Source organism: Chrysochloris asiatica, unplaced genomic scaffold, assembly GCF_000296735.1.
Source record: "Chrysochloris asiatica unplaced genomic scaffold, ChrAsi1.0 scaffold00168, whole genome shotgun sequence".
Lineage (NCBI taxonomy): Eukaryota > Metazoa > Chordata > Mammalia > Afrosoricida > Chrysochloridae > Chrysochloris > Chrysochloris asiatica.
Window position 1 is genome coordinate 3,131,733 of NW_006408686.1, and position 14,147 is coordinate 3,145,879.

General features: G+C 45.7%; 2 protein-coding genes across 2 annotated transcripts in view; both read left to right on the forward strand.

Moving 5' to 3' along the window:
- The first annotated feature begins 2,602 nt into the window (after positions 1-2,602).
- On the forward strand, positions 2,603-7,982 carry CXCL17 (chemokine (C-X-C motif) ligand 17). The gene is made up of 2 exons (XM_006871509.1): positions 2,603-2,705; positions 7,885-7,982. The coding sequence occupies exons 1-2, from the start codon at positions 2,603-2,605 to the stop codon at positions 7,980-7,982; spliced, it is 201 nt and encodes a 66-aa protein (XP_006871571.1).
- Positions 7,983-9,578: 1,596 nt separating this feature from the next.
- LIPE (lipase, hormone-sensitive) overlaps positions 9,579-14,147 on the forward strand; it is a 20,063-nt gene continuing 15,494 nt past the window's right edge. Inside the window, exon 1 of the mRNA XM_006871510.1 lies at positions 9,579-10,443. Within this exon, the coding sequence (XP_006871572.1) occupies positions 9,579-10,443 (865 nt within the window). The remainder of the gene's footprint in view (positions 10,444-14,147) is intronic.

Below are 14,147 nucleotides of genomic sequence, written 5' to 3' on the forward strand. Positions count from 1 at the left end.
TGGGCTCAAGCGTGGTAACGATAGTGGGGTTGACCCAGGATCAGGCAGTGAGTCAGTACCGACTCGATGGCACCTAATAACAATTGCATAGGAGGAGGCTTTGTTGTTGTGAAGTGCCATTCAGTCGGTTCCAACTCATAGCGACCCTGGCACAGAGTTTCCAAGGAGTAGCTCGTGGGTTTGAACAGCCAACCTTGCCGTTAACAATCCAGTGCTTACCCTACCATGTCACACTAGACTGTTGTTGTGTGCCTTGGCGTCGGTTCCGAATCATAGCGACCCTGCTTAGGGTTTCTGAAGAGCAGCCAGTGGATTTGAACTGCTGGCCTTGTGGTTCGCAGTCCAGTTCTGATCCACAGTGCCACACCAGAAGTCCAGGCAAAGTTTTGTGAACTAAACATAAATCATGAAGTAAATAATAGCACCGGTGGCGCATGGCTAAAGCAGAAGTCATAAAGAAAGTCCATAAAGGTCTGTGGTCTGGGAAACATGAGACATTAGTACCACACAGCCCCGTTTTCAGTTACACCCATGAAATCGGCAACACCATATAGCGCTGCAAAAACAACAGCAGACTAGAATCTAGATATGTCACCTTTGTGAATTTGCTCTCCTGAATCTGAGTCTCAGTGGTTTCTTCATCTGGAAAAAAAAAAAAAAAAAGGAGATTGTGATTTATTTAACTAGTTTTGAAATCAGTTTGGTAATGACATATCAGTATAAACTTTTTCTTAACTTTTGACCCACTGATTCCACTTGGGGAAATCTCTCCCAAGAAAATATCCAAAGCTTGGGAAACACAAAGAAATTTCGCAATAGCTAAAACTAAAACAATCTAAATGTCCAGCAATAGGAGAAAGGTCAATCCCCTGGCGTTCGTATATACGTGTTCCGAGTATCGTACTGTCATCAAACGTGTCTGTGATAGACTGTGAACTGGAAAAAAGACAAAAGCTTGTTCAGAGACTATGATTATCATTATATGAAGAAAACCAAATGCAGGAAACAAATATACCAAAATACCCATGAGTTGGCAAGAATAAAGATGTCTTCATTTGTACTTTCCAGATTTCCTCTAAGATAGTTAAATATTACATTTGCTGGGTGGTGCAAATGGTTAATAACTGCAAAGTTAGAAGTTCATTTGAGTCCACTTAGAAAGGTCTGGTGATGGACTTTGCAAATGAGCCACTGAAAGCCCAATGGAGCGCCTTTCTACTCCCACACATCTGGGGTCACCATGAGTCAGGATAGACTAGCAGTAACTGGTGGTAACATTTAGAATGGAAAACGCTTCTCCAGGAAGGAATTCAACTAAATAGCTCCAAGATTCCTTCGGGCTCTTGTGGGTTTTCTCTGCAACTAGGTGAAGAGGTCAGAAGAGAGTAAAAAATGTGAGACAAGGTTAGATGGCAGAGGCTGTTCCTGTTGAAACTACTTTAACAACACTCAAAACAGTACATGAGAACATTTGAACGCTAGCATTTGGGGCAATGTTGTAACACTTTTTCCATGTGTGTGGCAGAGAGGGTACAAGTTTGGGAAACAGTCATTTCTAAGAGCCTTCTCCAGACACTTGCCCATCACGTAACTGAACAAACATTTATCATGTGCCTACCATGTACCAGGTTCACGCGTAAGCAAGAGAGGCCGATTTTAAACAACAAAACATCAACTGTAACTTTTTTTTTTTAATAATAGAGCTACTTTCACATATGATGGGGACCATGTGAGGACATAAGCAATTCTGACAAGAAATATTAGAAACTACTATTGCAGAGGAAAAAGAGAAAATGAAAAAGAAGACCCCCGACAAGATGGATTGTAGCAACAGCAATGAATTCAAACCTCACAGTTGTTAGGATTACGCAGGATCGGGCAGTGTTTCGAGTCAGAAACAACTCGACGGTATCAAACACCTAGGCAGAGGAAGCATCTTCTGAGGTCAGCTCTAACTCCAGAACCTCAAGTCTGTTAACCAGCATCCTTGATCAGCATAAAAATATTTTAGGGTTCACAAAGTGGGGATAGGACATCATCAGGTGGTAGTCGCTCTAGGATAGAGGCCAAAAGAGGAATGTAGCAAATACCATCGTCTTAGTGAACTATGGATTCAAACGTGGGATCAGGAGACGATCCTGGTTTATAGAATAATCTGTTTCTTGTTCACATTCCTTAAACCATAAAATTGTAGTACAGAGAAGGAGAGGAAGGTCGAGTTTGAATTAACCACCACCTTGTCTCCTCTCTTCCATTCTCCACCTACCTCCTGGCTAAGGTTTTCACTGTTGTTGTTGTTGTTGTTGTGTGCCGTCAAGTCAGTTCTGACTCACAGTGACCCTGCATAGGGTTTCCAAGGAGTGGGTGGTGGGTTTGAACTACCAACCTTGCTGTTTAAACTAATCTTGCGGTCCAGTGCATTATCCAGCTACGCCACTAAGCAAGATTTTAAAGCTCCATTCCTAACCCGTTTAAAATATTCCTCTCCTGAGCAGCCTAAATTCCTGAGGTTCAAAAGGAGGAGAAATGGAACCATGCTGTGCTAGGTAACACAATGCTGGGAGGAAGATTATTCAATATTTTCTCCTTCCCTTCCCTGGAAATGACCTGTTTCCTTCCAACAGGGGTCGCCAGAGGCCACAAGGACCAGCTCCAGGGCTCTAGGAGGTGGCTTCAGGTAGGCGGCCAAGAATGTGAATGCAAAGGTCAGTATCACAGCATCCACAACTACAATTGGACCACTGTTGCCTCAGCTTTCTTCCTTGAGCCCCTCTGAGATGTAATCAAAGCTGAGCCCACCCAGTCCCCTTCTCCATCAGCCCACCCCATGCAGCACCAAGAGCTGACTCCTCCAAGGTTCAGGGAGAGCTGGCTGAACCTGACTCCCCCTCTCCCTTTTCCTAAGACCCCCCAGGACTGCCTTCCAGAAAACTTTTACTTTGTCCTGGTCTTCCAAAACTTTCCTGGATCCAATTCTCAGCCTTATCTTACAAGAACAACTCAAATCAGAGTGGCAAATGGCTTGCCTGAGGTTACGCAGTCACTAAAACTCAGAGACCTCATTCTTTGGTCTCCTCAATGAGGTTGTTGTTAATGTTAAGTGCCATCGAGTTGGTTCCAACCCATAGCGACCCTTTATAGGGTTTCTAAGGAACGGCTGGTGAGTTTGAACCACCGACCTTGAGGTTCAAACCCACTTCACAGTTCAGCACATTAACCCACAGCACGGCACCAGAACTCCTTCCTCAGTGATATCCTACTCCAAACCTGCCACCAAATCCTTGCCTACGCAGGTCAGACCAAAATAATTCTGAGATCCTGGTGCTCAGGTAATTATTTCTCTACTGTTTGGTGTTGACCCCTTTCCCCTCAGTATGAGAGAGGAACTAGAAGAAAGTAAGAGCCATGCCCTACTCCCTCCTCGAAAACATATGAACTCTGTCCTCTAAGTAGCAACCTTGTGATTTCAGATTCGTTCCTGAGAGTCCCTAGAAGAAAGCTTACAACACGAACAGTGCCTGAGTCGCCAAAGAAGCCAAAGTGTCCCTGTGATCATCTCATGGGCTATATGAAGAATGCCAGTAAGTTTCAAAGAAATGACCTTCCTTCAAACAACCACTTTGTAATCACTAGGGGTGAGACAAGAGTTGAGGAGAGACAATAAAGGTGAAATGAAGACCAGGATAAACACTTATCACAGTTCATTCTACCCAGTGTCAGCTGGGAGGAAAACAGGAAGAACAAGACAAGCAGGATACAATTTGTCTGGTAACAAACTTGAACCAAATTCATCTGTTTTAGAAGCCCCTGCCTGTCAAAAGGAGCTCTGGTAGCATAGTGGTTACAAATCAGGCTGCTAATCTCAAGGTCAGAAGTTCTAAACTACCAGCTGTTCCACAGGAGAAAGATGAGGCTTTCTGCTCCCGTAAAGATTCACAGCCTCGGAAACCCTGTACAGGGTCGCTATGAGTCGGAACCGACTCCATAGCATATAAACACCAACAACCACCACCTGCCTGTCAAAGGGGAGTGAGTCATTCAGTGAACTCTGAAATGGCATGAGTGTCTGTCAAACAGACTTTGAGCCTTCCCCAGCAGTTTTGAAAGATTACATTTTTAAAATTGGCAATTATTGAACTGATTGTTATTATATGATGTCACCAAGGATGAGATCAATCAGATTCCTCATACACTGTTTATGGAAGTGAAATACAATTTGGCAGTACCTACAGCACTAGTCAGAAGTTCAAAACCACAAAATGCTCCTTGGAAACCCTATATAGGGTCTCCATGAGTCGGAATCGACTCAATGGCACTTAACAACAACAACCAAAATTTTGGCGCACTAGTGACACTGTAAGATAAGAAGCACTGGTCTGCTAACCACAAAATCAGCAGTTCAAACCCACCAGTCACTCTGCAGTTAAAAGATGAGGCTTTCTAATCCAGTAAAGCTCTACAACCTTGGAAACCCTATACAGGGTTGCTGTGAGTCAGAACTGAGTACTCAATGGCACCTAACAACATCAAGATTTCATATGTGTGTCCTCTTTGACTAAGTCATTAACCTTCAGGAAACTCTCTCTCTAGAATACTAGTACAAATACTCAAAGATATATGTGCAAGAATATTCATTATTCTGTATGTGTATTTGAAAAAAATAAGTGGAAATTGGCACGGTAGGATAAGCACTGGACTGCTAACCGTAAGGTCTGCGATTCAAACCCACCAGCCATTCCTTAAAAACCCCATACAGGGGCGTTATGAATCAGAACTGACTCCACAGCACTTAACAGTATCAAAAGAAAATTGGGCAAATCTGCAGCTGTTAAAAGGACTGTGTTGGTTAGAAAGATAGCTACAATACATTAAGTGACAAACAGATACAGAGCTCTCTATTTCACACTCATCACAAAGGTAAATTTCAGATGGATTAAAATCTAAATTTGAAAAACAAATCTACAAGGGAATATAGAAGAAAACTTGAGTTAGGACCTTGAGGAGGGGAAGGATTTCCTAAACAAAATGCTAAAAGTACAAATCATAAAGGAAAAGAGCAATACATCTGACTCTGGTCATCTAAAGAATAAAAAGGTAATTTAGAGAGTAAGAAATATATCTGCTATATATATAACACACAAAGAATTAGTATTCAGAATTTGTTGTTGTTAAGTGTCATTGAGTCAGTTCTGACCCTCTATAGGGTTTTCAAGGAGTGGCAGTTGAGTTTGAACCACCAGTCTTGCAGTTAGCAGTCCAGTGCTTATCCAACAGCGTCACACCAGGACTCCACAGACAAATGGGTAAAAGACTTGAATGAACACTTCACAGCCAAAGAAACCTAAATCGCTAATAGAACAGCCCTCAACTTTGTTAGTAATCAGGAAAATGCTAATTAAAACCAAAAAGAAATCTCACTATAATCATCAGATTGGCAACATTTTTAAATTCTGACAGTACCAAGTGTTGATAGGGAATAGAACAGAAGAACATTCAAGCTCACAGGTGCCATCTTAATTCTCTAGCATTTTTATATCAGAGTGGGTGGCTATATGAACAGAAATTTATTTTCTCATTCTTTGTTGTTGTTGTTAAATACCGTAGAGTCGATTCCAACTCATAGTGACTCTGTACAGGGTTTCCAAGGAGCAGGTGGTGGGTTTGAACTGCCTGCCTTGTGGTTTGCAGTCCAGTGCTGATCCTAGAGCTCCACACCAGGAGGCTACAAGTTTGCATAAAGGCACTAGCTTTAGGGGGAGACTCCCACTCTTTATCTGATCTGGGGGAAGATCTCATCTCTTCAGTTCCTCAGTGAGTAGCTTCCCCTCTGGCTGTACTTGATTGTTTAATATGTTCTTTTATATTTCAAAAGAGATTGATTTAAAACACACCTTAAAGTTTGGCACTGTAGGATAAGCACTTAACTGTTAACCTCAAGGTTGGCAGTTTAAACCCACCAGCCATTCCTTGGAAACTCTGTACAAAGTCACTATGAATTGAAACAAACAACAGCAAATTAATGCTGTCTCATTAACATAACAAAACGTAACAAGAATCCTAAATGGAATCCTAGGTATTATAACATTTTTTTCAGGGGAGTGGCAGGGTGAGCAATTCAATCCATAACAGGAGTATGAATTGGTAAGTCACTCTGAAAAACCGCTGGTACTCATCTCCTAAAGATTAAGCTGTGTTTACTCTGTGATCAGTATTCACCTACGCTTCTACATAAACACTCAAAAGAAAATATGCTCTTACTCGTATGTACACCAGGGAACATGTACACAAATTTTATAGCAATATTGCTCATAACTGCCCCAAACCTAAAACTTCCCAAATGTCTATCACCCCTAGAATGAACAAAAACTAAATTGTGCATATTAAAATATCAGTGAGAACGAATCAACAGCTAACAAAGAGAGTTATAACAACTCCCAGGGTAACAAACATTCCCTACCAACACTTGGTATTGCCAAATGTAAAATTTTTTGCCAATCTGATAGCAGCGAGTAACAAGACAAGCCACGATATTTCACATGCTTCAAGTTCAAAAGCAGGCTAAACTGAGCTAAATAAAGAAAAGAAAGAAAATGACTACCATAAAAGCAGGGTTACTTCTACAAGGGGGATCAGAAAAAGAGGGTGACAATTCTATTCCTGGATAGAAGTCTTATGACTGTTTGATTGATTGCTATTTACTGGACCATACACCTAAGTTTTGGAGTCCTGGTGTGGCGCTGTGGGCTAATGCGTCAGACTGCAAAGTCGTTTGAACTGAAAGGTCGTTAGTTCAAGCTCACCAGCTCCTCCTTGGAACAAGGAAACCCTATACAGGGTCACTCTGGGTCAGAATCAACTCGACGGCACTTAACAACAACACCTAAGTTTTGAGTCCTGGTGTGGCGCTGTGGGTTAATGCGCCAGACTGCAAACCCGTTTGAACTGAAAGGTTGGTGGTTCAAGTTCACCAGTGGGTCGCTATGAGTCGGAACCAACTCAACAGCACTTAACAACAGCAACATCTAAGTTTTGTGGACTTCTATGTAAGGAGCTCTGGTAGCGTAGTGGTTACGAATCAGGCTGCGAACCGCAAGGTCTGCAGTTCGAAACTACCAGCTGCACCGCGGGAGAAAGATGAGGCAATCTGCTCCCATAAAGATTTACAGCCTCGGAAACTCTGTGCAGGGTCGCTATGGGTCGAAACCGACTCGATGGCACTTAACAACAACAAAATGTATGTCGTATGGAATCCTAGTGTAGTGCTGTGGGTTAATGAGCTGGACTGCAAAGTCGTTTGAACCACAAGGTCAGCAGTTTAAGCTCACCAGCCGGTCCTTGGAAACCCTATACAGGGTCGCTATGCATCAGAACCCACTCGATGGCACTTAACAACAACATATATGTCATACAGAGTCTTGATGTGGCACTGTGGGTTAGTGCGCTGGACTGCAAAGTCTATTTGAACCACAAGGTCGGCAGTTCAAACCCACCAACTGCTACTCAGAAACCCTATACAGGGTCGCTATGAGTCGGAACTGATTTGACAGCACTTAGCAATACAATATATATAATATCATTTGCAATAATAAAATACTTTCAAAGGTACCGAACAAAGCAATATACATAACATAATCTCATTTTTGTTTTTAAGTAAACTTATGGTTAGATACAACAAAAGCATAAAAGAAAATGTAGCAAACGATTAACCACAATGAACTCTGGGGAAGGAAGGGTGGCATGGGAGAAGTTCATTTTCCTGGACAGATTTTGTTTTGTTTTTCATTTCCTCCACTGGACAATTCAAAAGAATATGTAAAGCTCTCGTATAAATTAAGTTCTGTAACTGTTTTTAAAACTAGCCTCCTCTCTTCGTTTTCACCACAGAGAATCAAAGGCACCACAGAAAGCTAAACAAGCACTCCAGAGCCTGCCAGCAATTTCTCCAAAGATGTCACCTAGCAAGCTTTGCTTTGCCCATTTAGAGGCGTGGGATCCCTCTCCCAATGAGACCCTCTCAGTCAGCAAAGCAATGTGCATACCTCGAGGAGGCTCTTCTCCCACTTCGAGTTCCCCCTTGCTGTTCTGCTCACCCCCAAATCATTCCAGGGTTTTCAAAAAGGTTTCACGCGGTCATTTTGATGACTGTCCTTCCTAATGACTTAATCCTGCCAAGACTGGGCTAAATCACCTGGCTAGTCCCACTTACACTAATATATAACCAAGCACAAAGCAAACCGAGATCAATACATTTTTATAAATAAATTTGCTCAGTGGAATAGATCAAAATTGTTTCTTTTAAATGAGTCTGGAAACTCACACTTGATCCCAATGACCTACTGGACTGTTCACTTCAAACCCAACCCGGAGTCTACACACACATCTCCTTTCCCAACCCCCTTCTCTCGCCACTGTATAACTTTTTATTCTTTCATTCACTCAACAAACCTTTCTGAGGTAGAGGTAGGTGGGCTGAAGAAAGCAAGTAGAACATCAAATATTAAATCAGACATGGTCTTATTAAAAATAATATGTTAGCAAAAGCTTGGCACTGTTTCCAAGCATAGAAAGTAATTATGAAGTATTTATGATTACCAATTGCTCCTCAGAAACCCTATATAGGGTTGCTATGAGTCAGAACCCACTCGACAGCACTTAACATCTATCTGGTGCTGCAGTTCAAACCTACCAGCTGCTCCTGTTGTTGTTGTTGTTGTTGTTGTTAAGTGATGTTGAGTCAATTCTGACTCATAGTGACTTGTATATAGGGCTTCCAAGGAACAACTGGTGGGTTTGAACCTCCAATCTTGTGGTTAGCAGTCCAGTGCTTATCCTACAGCACCACACCAGGACTCTACCAGCCACTCCTAGGAAACCCTATGCAGGGTTGCTGAGCCAGAACCAACTGAATGGCACTTAACAACAATCATCATCAACGTTAATGGTCATTGTAGTCTGATTGCCCAATCTAGTACAGAATGTGTATGCAGAGCTATCATTCCAGGTTGGCAAGATCTGTAGAGGATCTCAAAGGCCATTCCAACTGCTCAGAATGGAATGATATCATTTTTATTTTTTTTTTCAGCATGGGCGTGAAATCAGTGATAATGCAGGGCAGTTAAACTGACAACCAGTTTGTAGGCATTAATAAAGAAAAAGAAGAAATTATTACTAAGATATAAAGACGGTTCTTCCCTTTGACTTTTTTCTCAGACATCAAATTGGAAAGGGGGAAAACAGGCATTCATGTAACCCAGATGAAACACAGAAGAAACATTTTAACTGAGAGGTGGGTGGGGCAGGGCCCCATCTATGACACAAGAAGATGAGCCCCACCCTGCTGATAGGAAAGTGCTAGGCAGACAGTCTCCTGTTGTTCCTAAGCCCTCCCCCACCAAAGTAGGAGGCAAAGAAGTGGGAGCAACCCACTTACCAACTGTCTTCAAAAGAAAGACTAAGGGTGCCAAGATGAAAGAGTGGAACCCAAAGAGAGGTGCCATTATGAGAAAGTAATAAGCGATCTGTAAAGAGAGAGATCTGGAGGGACCAGAAGCATGAAGCCTGGGAGAGCAACATCTCCCATGAGGGAAACAGCAGTGGGGTCCGGTTCTAAGTCAGCACCTAAGTCAGACTGGGAATCTGAGTCACCTCAGAAACCCAAAACCCAGCCAGAGCCTGGGTTAGAAAGGATACCTACAACCCAGTCAGGATCTAAGGCTCAGCAGGAATCCAGTGTTCAACAGGAACCTGTTTTACAGCAAAGACCCTTCACAGAGCAAAAGTCCCTTGTCCAACATGAAGCTGAATCCCAGCAAGAACCTAGAGCCCACCAAAAATCAGCTTCACGGCAGGAGCCTGAACTACAGCAGTCGCCTTCCATGCAAGAGGGGCCCTTTACTCAACAGGAAGATGTCTCGAAACAGGGGGGGAAAGAAGCAACAACCCAACAGGAAACAGAATTGAGAGCAGAACCTGTAGCCCAGTCAAGACCTGTGTCAGTCAAGCCACCTCTAGCTCAAGGGGCAGCTGAATCAACACCTAGATCTGGACACAAACGGAAACCTCTGGCCCAAACTGAATCTACATCCCAAGAGAGATGTGAACAAGAGCCAGACCCTACTACCCAACAAACCTCTTCAGCCAGATCCCAACAGGGATCTTTGACTGAGTGTGGCTTTCTAGCAAAACTACAAGAATTGTCCCTAGAGCAATCTGCCGCAGAATGGAAGACGTTTTTCGAGTGGGCCACAGATTCCGAGTCAGAATCAGATCTGGGATCTCTGTTCAAGACAGATTCTCCAGCCTCCAAGGAAGACACTGTGGCCCAGAGAAGGAAGTTGCCCTCCCAAGGAAAACCTGGGTGTGAAGTGGTGTCCAAATATGATAGGGTATCCTCATCTGGGAAGAGACCCAAGATCCAGAATAACAAAAACTACCGGAACACAGGTGAGTGAGTTGGAGCCTGGAAGACCTAGAGCCTCCCAGGGACAGTCATTCATTCCAGAAATACTAAGACTATAAGTATGTCAGGTTAACTCAGGTTCTCCTTCAACCCCCGTGACATAAAGGTTGTTGGTATTAGTTGCCATCGAGTTGATTCTGACTCATGGCGACCCCCATGTGTGACAGAATAGAACTGCTCCATAGCGTTTTCTTCATGGCACCGCTGGGTGGGTTCAAATTGCCAATCTTTAGGTTAGCAGCTAAGTGCAAACTCTTGGTACCACCTGGGGACCTAAAGATTAGTTACCATTTTATAGTGAGGGTCTTCCTCTTTTTTCACTGACTCTTGGAAGATCTTGGCGGTGGTGTTCTCAGGGAGGAGTCTGGGAGAGTGGGTGTGAGACCCTTCAAAGTCAGAGACAAGGTCAGGGATGAATAGATGGAGATAAAAGAGCTTGCACACAGCGGTGCTGTAGCAAGTCAAGTTCTGAAGCCAGAGTCTTTCTCCCTTGCATCACGCAGTTTCCTACTGAGGATCTAGGGGAAATCCAATAGAGGTGGGGAAAAGCACTGGACTAGTGATGTCCATCCATCCACCCACAAAAACTTAACTCCAGCTTGGTGGCATACACTATCTGGGGTACCAGCAACACAACATGGAACATGGTCCCCCTCACACGGAGTTTCCATCTAGATGGGGCAAAAGTCAAGGCAACTGATGATCTTGGAGCTATCAGATCTGGCAGGATACAAGTACTCCCCTGCCTGGTTGCCTCCACAGAGGAGTTCCTGTCCAGCCAGGCCTGAAGGATTTGTTCTTAGGTGCCATCAAGTTGGTTATGACTCATAGCAACCCATGGACGACAGAATGTAACACTGCCTGGTCTTGCGACATCTTCATAATTAATTGTTGTTTTTTTAGTTCATTGCTGCAGTCACTGTGTTAGTTCATCTCGTTGAAGGTCGTACTCTTTTTCCCTCACCCTTGGCTGGACTTAGCAGCTGTACTCACAGGAAAGAGAAGCTTGAGAGAAACGGTGTGAGGTCGGCTAATGGCAGACAACGTCAGGGATGGACTGATGGAGAATTAGGAGAGCAGTAGCGACCCGAGAGGGGTCTTCCTCGCTGCCTGACCACACTCCTCACTTTCTCTGGCCCTTCTGGGGCTACTTGGGAACGGGCAGTGGTGGTCCCTGGGGTGCACGTTCCAGCTCTATGTTGCTCCGGGCTTTATCCTCTCTAAATTCAAATCCCTTGACATTGGAGAAGGGTGAGAATTAGGGAAAGGGACCGAATTTTTATCCGTGGAATGAGAGTTTACTTGTGGAAACATCCTGGAGGAAGGGAAGGAAAAACAAAAACACAAGGCCCAATCCAGATAGGTCCTTGGAAGGCCAGTTAGTTACAGCAGGCAATGGTGCTTTCTGAGGCCAAAGTCCAATGGTTCCCTCAGAGCTGGACCGCTCGTTCAGAACTGAGGCCGTTCCAGAGCTGGTTGTATGTTTTGGGAGCGGTCACAGCGATGGAATGGAGAGATGAAGCTTGACGTCTGCTTTCTCTTTTCCTTGTCGTCGTGCTGACGATGAAGAATTGTTTCCCTAGACATCCAGGGACCACCCTCCTCTCGCTGCCGCGACTGATGACCCGCGTGTTTTGCTGAATGCGCATGCGCAAGCCTCGAGTTTTTCCTCTACTTCCCGCCTTTTTCTCAGGCATGCGCCTTTCCTTTTCTGCTTACTGATCGCTGACCCGCGGCTTGGAGGTCCTGCGCAGTCGCAGAGCGTTCTCCTCCTTTCACGATAGGGGGGCAGGGGCGAGTTAACGAGCTAGTTAAAAAACAGAAGCACCCCAAGATTGAGCGTAAAAGGAGAACTAAGAAGCGGAGGGAGGGAAAAAAGCAAGGTTTTCTTACTCAACGGTGCAACTGGCCCAGCCACGCCTCCAGTGCTAATGTCCCGCTCTGACACTCTCCCACCCCCCACGCTCAGGCGAAGGCCCTATGTCGCCCCCTGCCTCACTCCCTCCGGCGGGCGGGCGGGCCGGGTTGCGTTCTAAGGGATCCAGACTTGGGAAGGTGAGTGGGAACATGAAGCCGAGCGCCAGAGCGTGAGAAGATTGGGGCTTTCTGGTTAATGTGACCTCAGCAGAAATCCCTACTAGTGCTGCCCGAAGGACGCTTTTCGCCGCCTCCAGGGTGGCGTTTTTCTTGGCCGTTGGCCCTTTAATGCGGCGAGGGGGCGGAGCCAGACCGTGGTCTCTAGGGGCTGAGGGCGGAGCCACATTGGAGTAATGCCAGGATTGCTCAATGGGCGGGACCCAGAGAGGAGCCAGCCCGGGATTGGGTGGTTCGGGGGCCCGGCGGTGGCGTGTAGTAAGGATTGGTCCTCGGGGCGGATGGTGGCTGGAATTGGCACCCGCACTGGGACCGCGGGGACCGCGGAAAATTGATGGAGTTGGCCAGGGGATCGGGGCCCGCCGGGGCTGCCGGAGCCTCTGGGGCCCTGGCTTCGAAAAGGGCCAAGGAAAAAGCCGGGATCCGCAGCCGCCGGCGGTGGCGCAAAGCCAAGGCCAAAGGTGAGCGCGGGACCGGATAGCGTCCCGGAAGGAACCTTGGACATCCTGCGGGAAACTGGGGACTGAGTGTGCTGACCCACTGCTATGAGAGGGGAGCAGGAACTCGTGGGTTTTCCCAATGCTGCCGGGGGTGGGGGTGGGGGGGACGTAGGGGCGGCTGGGGAGCGACGATCTATTGTGAGAAGGGAATAATGTGAGAGCGGAATGTCCCACCCAGTCGTAGAAACTATCTATCGTGGTCACCTAGGACCGTCTTGGGAGGAATGTCCAGAGCAGAGCCACTGTGTGACTGTGGGTAGGTAGCTCTTACTCTCCATGTTGGTTTTCGGGTCTCTAGCACGCTTGAGAGGGATCCCCTGGTGGCGCAGAGATGGCTTCGGACTGCTAACCTCAAAGTTGGTGGTTCAAACCTTGATGGCTGTCGATTCCAGTAAAGATGTACAGCCTCAGAAACCCTAAGGCGCAATTCTGCTCTGCCTTACAGGGTTGCTATGAGTCGAAAACAACTCTATGGCATTGAGTTTGGCACTCTAGATAGTGAGTACCATGACATTGGATCATCGCAGCTGCCCAAAGAGGGCGTCTTGGGGGTGAGTCAGGGGAAGGTAGGAGGAAGGGGTTTCCCCTATGGGGAATGCTGTGGGGCCGGTACTGCTCATCAAAACACCCTCTTTCTGTTCCTCTGTCAGACCATCTGTCATCCCAGCCCTAGTTCCCTGACCACCACCCTTCCATGACTTGGGGTCTCCCACTCCATCCCCAGGAGAGGAAGAGGGAACTGTCATCTGGGTTCCCAAAGGTGTTACATTATTTACAGAACCTCAGGCAGAGATGCCACAATCCAGCTTCAGTCAGGGTCTGACACAAAGTCCTCATTCAGTTAAGAGTATGTGTAGGCGTTGGGAAGGAGATCTGGTATATTAATGGGTCATGCCTTGGGCTGCTAACCACAAGGTCAGCAGTTCAACTCTACCAGCTACATCGCAGGAGAAAAATGAGGCTTTCTGCTCCTGTAGAGATTTACAACTTTGGAGACCCCCCTGTACAGGGTCGCTATGAGTCAGAACTGACTCGACCACCACCATAGATGTCAAGGGAGAGGGGGAAACCTATGGGGACTTGCTGTGCAGAAA

Excerpts from the sequence above, each read along its gene's own strand:
- CXCL17 (XM_006871509.1), top strand. The coding sequence starts at position 2,603 with ATGACCTGTTTCCTTCCAACAGGGGTCGCCAGAGGCCACAAGGACCAG. Across the intron at positions 2,706-7,884 it reads CCAAGAATGTGAATGCAAAG|AGAATCAAAGGCACCACAGA; the intron begins GTCAGTATCACA and ends TTTTCACCACAG.